Source organism: Cyprinodon variegatus, unplaced genomic scaffold (assembly GCF_000732505.1).
Source record: "Cyprinodon variegatus isolate N-32 unplaced genomic scaffold, C_variegatus-1.0 Scaffold500, whole genome shotgun sequence".
In the NCBI taxonomy this organism is placed as follows: domain Eukaryota; kingdom Metazoa; phylum Chordata; class Actinopteri; order Cyprinodontiformes; family Cyprinodontidae; genus Cyprinodon; species Cyprinodon variegatus.
Window position 1 is genome coordinate 66,750 of NW_015150953.1, and position 5,988 is coordinate 72,737.

A 5,988-nucleotide genomic window follows, 5' to 3' on the forward strand; every position below is an offset into this window, starting at 1 on the left:
TCTCGGAGGCGGCGGTGGCGCTGCTCTGACCTCAGCATGTGAGAAAAGCTTGTTTTATTTTCAGGGTCCCTGTGGACCAGCGGTTTGGAAAAGACTCCATCCATGTTCTGAAGAAGAGGAATTTGGACAGCTGGTGAGAACATCCATGTTTCCATATGCTAAACTATCTGGGATGCTGCATGGGTCCTTATACTACAACACTAGATCTGGGCGATATGGCTTAAAAATGTAATCTCAAATTTTTTATTACCAAATCCGAATAATGTTTCTCTTCTCACTTAAGTTTCAAAACAAAAACAATAAATGCTATTGTATATTTACTTCTTTCAAAAACTTTGCTTTCAGTCCCCCCCCCCCCCCCACCCCCTCTTGGGGATGATCTTCATTTAAAGGGAAACAAAATTCAAACATTTAGTTTGTTATATTTTTATTGTTTGTTGAGAAAATAGATTTTTTTTTTTTTACAAGCAGGTTTTAAATGTTTCCAGCTTTGCAGTGTCACAAACAGAGGCGTAGCCATACGTTTTTTTTATAAGGGTGGCCAGGCAATAAACAATGTAGACTGAGGGGTGGCAGAAAGTGGATCGGCACCAGAACTTTAGGGTTTGATCTACACTTTCCAACAGGAAAATTAACGAGCAAAAAATCCATATTTTCTAAATAAAAACAAACTACTTTCCTACAGCCATTGTTAACAAATAGGCGTCTGTAATTTCTAGATAAAAGGTGTAGTGGATAAAACTCTTTCTGGGGGTGTAAATCTTTGCCATTGTCATTACTTACCTACTTTTATGAATAAAAATTCTGCATAAAATTGATATTTACAAGTGCTAATATCTACATAAATTGATTATTTGATAAGTTTTCATTAAAATTGTCATTTATTTATGATTTCACTGAAGACTCAAAGATGACTTACAGAGACACATAAGTTTATCTTTACCCCATATAACACAAAATCTAGTTCTGAAAAGAGCATTAACTCTGTATTTATTATCTTTGATGTTAGTATATTGATGCATAATTCATCACAAGAAATGTAAATGTTTTGAATATTCCATTTAAGAGTATTACTGCTGCCACCATCTGTATTAGAGGGAAATAAATGGTAGGGGTGGCCACAGGCTTGGCCAATGATTGGCTAAGGGTGGCCATGGCCACCCCAGGCCCCCCCATCTAGCTCCGCCCCTGGTCACAAAGGGAGATAATTTATCAGTAATGAGGAGGCATAAACCGATGTCGCTCTGGGGCCAGAGGAGAGGATTGGTTAAAACCGAATTTAGATTTTTTTTTACTCAAAAATAAAGTATCCATTAAAAAAAACAAATGAAATAAATTGATAAAATCAATGAATCGCCCGACCTGATAAATTCCCATATGTGGAACTTGATTATTCAGAGATTCATGCTTCTAGCATCTTAAAAGCATAGATTTATGAATGTTTTAATGAGAAAAAAATAACCCATTTCTTTGCATGGATTGTTTTTTTTTTTCCTGCATAGTTTATTTATTTATTTATTTTTTTTTTACAGTGTCCTGTCTGGCAATGTGGCAATAAGAAAAATTGTCTTGATGCCAAAAAGAGCCCAACAGATTCTACTTTCACAAGTGTAGCAGTACAGCAATTGCCATATTGCTCCAATTGTTTCATGCATATAAATTGCTTTATTATAATTATGCAGGGAGTTTTACGGTTTATATGGACACTGCAATGTAAATAGAGCAGAAGAAGAAAAAGAGAAAAGGAAGAGGAGATAGAAAGACTTCTTTCCTGCAGAGTTTAAATGCTGAAAATGTTTTCTTTTCCTTCTGTTCAGCTGATCTGAGTCAGAACTTTTAAAGCTTCTGTATGTTTAAGGTCATCCTCCTTGGAACAGGGGTCGTCAGTCTGCGGGCCCCAGAGCCACTTGTAGCTCTTTGGGCCCTCCATTGTGGCTCCAACCATAAGAAATAATTAGATTTTCTTTAGGCAATAAGAAAGATTTCTCATCTGTGACAAAGGCTTTTAAAGGACTCATTGTTTTACAGCTTTAGTTTTTATGTTCCTATAAACTTTCATATCTACAGTGGCTCCTTCAGCTTCTACAAAAATAAAGAGTTCTCTTTCCTTTTTAAAGGTTAAATCATCAAAATGTTAAGTATTTGTTTAGTGTAGTTTTTCACAGATTTTACTTTGTAGGGGGAAAGCAGCTTTGAAATGAAAAGGTTGCAGACCTTTTTCTCTCCAATGTTCTTCTAATATTGTCCTCCATTCATTAGAAGTTTCCCCCCATGTTTCAGCTTTGGTTGGGATCTTATTATTCTGCCCTCATTATTCACGTTTTACTCCTATTGACCAGAATTCAAGCATTTTTTTCTCACTTCTCTTCCATAAAGACCAGATCAAAGCAGTAACTGATCAGAGGTTCGTCCTGTTTTCTTTTTTGCTTTGAAATAAACCCAGATTTAAACATCTCCAGAACTTCTTCTGGCTTCAGCAAAACCTCTGGCTCCGGAACAGCTGTAGTTATCCTGAGCAGAGGCGGGAAGAGTAACCAAATATCGTACTCAAGTCAGACTGATGATAATCCTATATAGTTTTACTCCAGTAAAATTTAAAGGAGCCCTCAAAGCAATTCCTCAGATAAGAGTACTGAGCAACTAATGAACATCTGATTAATATTTGAAAATAATGAGGTAAAAAATGTAAGATTCTTTACAGATAATTTAAATATTAAATACAAAAATATAATAAAAAAAATAATGCTTCAATATAAAATTAAAATAAATACTGCAAAAAATATTGGATCATCTGCTTTATACATTTATCTGAACTTTATTAACTTCCTCTTCTTCATCTATAAGATCAAATTTGTTGATAGATTTCTGCTCACAGAAGAATAAACTTCAATATACATAAAGGTTAGCTGATGGACAAAAAGGTAAATGGAAAATAAAAAAAGATTCACACTCATTTTTAGTTCATCCTAAAAAGTTTTTTATAAGTTTGAGGAGAGGACAAACGTTTTCAGCCTGCAGACATGGAAATGAGTGGGACGTCCCAACAACAAAGCTTGGCTACAAACAGGAGGTCTCACTTCAACTGAAATTGTTTGCATCTCTGATATATTTTTGGCCAAATTTAATTTTTTAATTAAAATAAGTTCCTTAGGTAGAGAAGCTTAGGCAGAAATGTATTTAAGAGTAATGGGGGAAAAAATCAATACGTTAATGCAACATGATGTTTCCTTTGGAGATTCATTTTGATTTAAATTGAAGTGATTCCTCCTAACAGGGTTGTTACAAATTTCAATTCCCAGAAAACTATTCAACAGTTGAAACCGTTTTTCTTGATGCCTTTAATTATTTGACAGTTTGGATACCATGGCGATAAAACATGACCAATAATTAAAGGGATAGCAAAATAATCTTAATATGAAAAACTCAATTTTTTTCATTCTCAACAGAATAAGATGCTAGTTAAATAAATGTGCTAATAAATGTTAATGACACAAATATAACACGATTTAACAATATTTTAAGGTTGTCTGAAGTATTAATCTTTTAAAGTGCAAATGATCCAGTAATCTGAAGTAAGTAATAATAAAATTACCCTTATCGTTGGTATTGATACCATGCTAATTAGTAATGAATCTGAATACAGCGTTTGAGTATTGATGTTCTTTAGAGTATGGATATTACTTCCTAATAATGACTAAAGTTAAAAAAAAATGAAATAAAGTGCATTAAAACTACTCCTGAGAGTACTTTCATTCTGTCCAAAACCTTTAACTACAATAGCAGAGAAACCATGGAAACCAATTTCTTAGGTGACCTGTAAGGTTGTTGTTTTTGATATGTTTTTTACTCTTTATATTTTATAGAACAAACCTCTGTTTGCAGAAACATGGATTGTTTGGTTTTAAATAAACGTATTAATTTAAATGACATTTGAACACATTTGTTCTCAATACCATGACCTCAGTGTTTAGTATTCTCATTTGTTTCCATGGAACAGCTAACCGGCCCACAGCATCACAGTTACTCTGCTGTGCTCAAGATGAGGTTCTGCATGCATAATTTCTGCTTCCCAGCTCAGATTAAGTCTCTGGTTAGTTCCAGTTAAGGTGTTTGGTTGATTTAAATCCATTTGCTCTCTATGCCATACTTAAGTGTAAAATAATAAATGGCTTATTTATGTAATTATGCTGCATCAGATGGAGCTTAATTTTTATTTAGTAAAGGCCGTCTCACCAGACTATGCTAAAACAATCTCTTAGTTTGCATAAAACCATGATGCCAAGCTTCATATACTTGTTTTTGACGTTATGGTTGGAGATGAATATAGGATTTACTGTAACAGCGCCATCTGGTGGATAATTTTTACCATTACAGTAGTGAGTGCTCTAGGTTTGTTAGTTTAGAGACTGTTTCTTTGAAATTTAGTGACTTAAAATGTGTTAAATTGTTTGCCTGACAAGGCTGCTTTAAGAAGTCACTGATGTAAATGTAACTGGTTAGTGTCCTACTCTGGTCCTAAAATAAAATGATAGATTCTTCACTAATTAAATGCCTCTGAGGCAAACAAAATGCTCTCCATGTTTTTAGGGAGGTCGGAGTAAAGGGGGGCACATTTTAATTTGCATTGGGTCTTTTTTCATTATTCTGATCAGTAGCTTTTGGCTTTTTAGGTTACAAAAGAGTTTCTCCTAAGCAGCCTGATGTCTCTATACGACTGGGGCAGACCTCATGGGTTGGTGTCCAGTGCTTCTGGAGGTCAGTCAGACTTTCCAGCTGTTTAGGGGGAGAACGCTGAGGGTTGTCGTCAGTTTTCGTCTCTACCTGTGACCGAGGCTCACTGCTCCTGTTTCTGTTTGGTAGAGATGCCTGGAAGCCAGTACCAGCTGACGCGCCCCAGACTCAGCCACAGCCTCTACAGCCTGACGGAGAGCTCAGACGGCAGCCATGAGGAGCAGGGGGGCGACGGCTCGACGCTCCTCACCCCCCTGCAGAAACTCACCGTGGCCATGTGCAAAGACGAGAAGACCATCAAGGAGCTGATCATCGGCCGCAGGGTGGGCTTCTACAAGGTCAGAGGGGAGATCGGCTACGGGACCTTCTCCAGGGTCAAACTGGCTTTCCACGCCCTGACTAGAGGTAGATGAGACTCAGTATCTTCATCAGCTCAGTTCTGTTGGTTAAAATCAGCTCCTTGTTTACCTCCGTCCTGCGTCTTCGTGTCCCTCAGATAAAGTGGCTCTGAAGATCCTGGACCGGACCAGGCTGGACGCCCAGGCCCAGCGGCTGCTCTCCAGGGAGATCAGCAGCATGGAGCTCCTGCAGCACCCCAACGTGATCCGGCTGTACGAGGTGGTGGAGACGCCGAGTCGACTCTTCCTGGTGCTGGAGTACGCAGGAGGAGGAGATCTCCACAACCGGATCTGCAACGAGGGAAAACTGAGCGACAACGCCAGCAAAATCACCTTCGCTCAGATCCTCTCTGCCGTCAAATACATGGTGGGTGAATCCTGAGCCGCAGCGGAAAGATCAGAAACACTGCGTCTCTCTACAACAGGCTGCTTTTAGAAGCTGCTGGGGCACCACCTATAGGTTTATCAGAGGAACCCCTCTGTGTGTCTTTATTGGTCCTTTTTTAGCTTCCAGAGAATACCAGTTAGCCGGTTAGCCGTTTCCATGGAACAGCTAACCGGCCCACAGCATCACAGATACTCTGCTGTGCTCAAGATGAGTTTCTGAATGCATTATTTCTGCTTCCCAGTTCAGATTTAGTCTCCTTTAATAAAGCTGGTTAGTTCCATCTAAAGGAAAAGTCCAATCAGCAAGGAACGATCAATGGATCATTATTATACCTAAAACTAATACGTTTGCGGTGATTTAATGAATTTAGCCTTAATCAGTAAAATAATAAAAGCAATAATTTGGGAGCGGCCATTTTTGGTCAATACAGTAACCCCTCCTTCCTGCCATCTTCTGTCCGTGACGTCACGG

General features: G+C 38.0%; 1 protein-coding gene across 1 annotated transcript in view; it reads left to right on the top strand.

Annotated features, from left to right (window-relative positions):
- Window positions 1–5,988, top strand: part of LOC107094677 (serine/threonine-protein kinase NIM1-like) — a 7,781-nt gene continuing 1,793 nt past the window's right edge. The window contains exons 1-3 of the mRNA XM_015390453.1: window positions 1–133; window positions 4,861–5,136; window positions 5,228–5,496. Coding sequence (XP_015245939.1) covers window positions 4,863–5,136; window positions 5,228–5,496 — 543 coding nt within the window. The 5' untranslated portion in view covers window positions 1–133; window positions 4,861–4,862. The remainder of the gene's footprint in view (window positions 134–4,860; window positions 5,137–5,227; window positions 5,497–5,988) is intronic.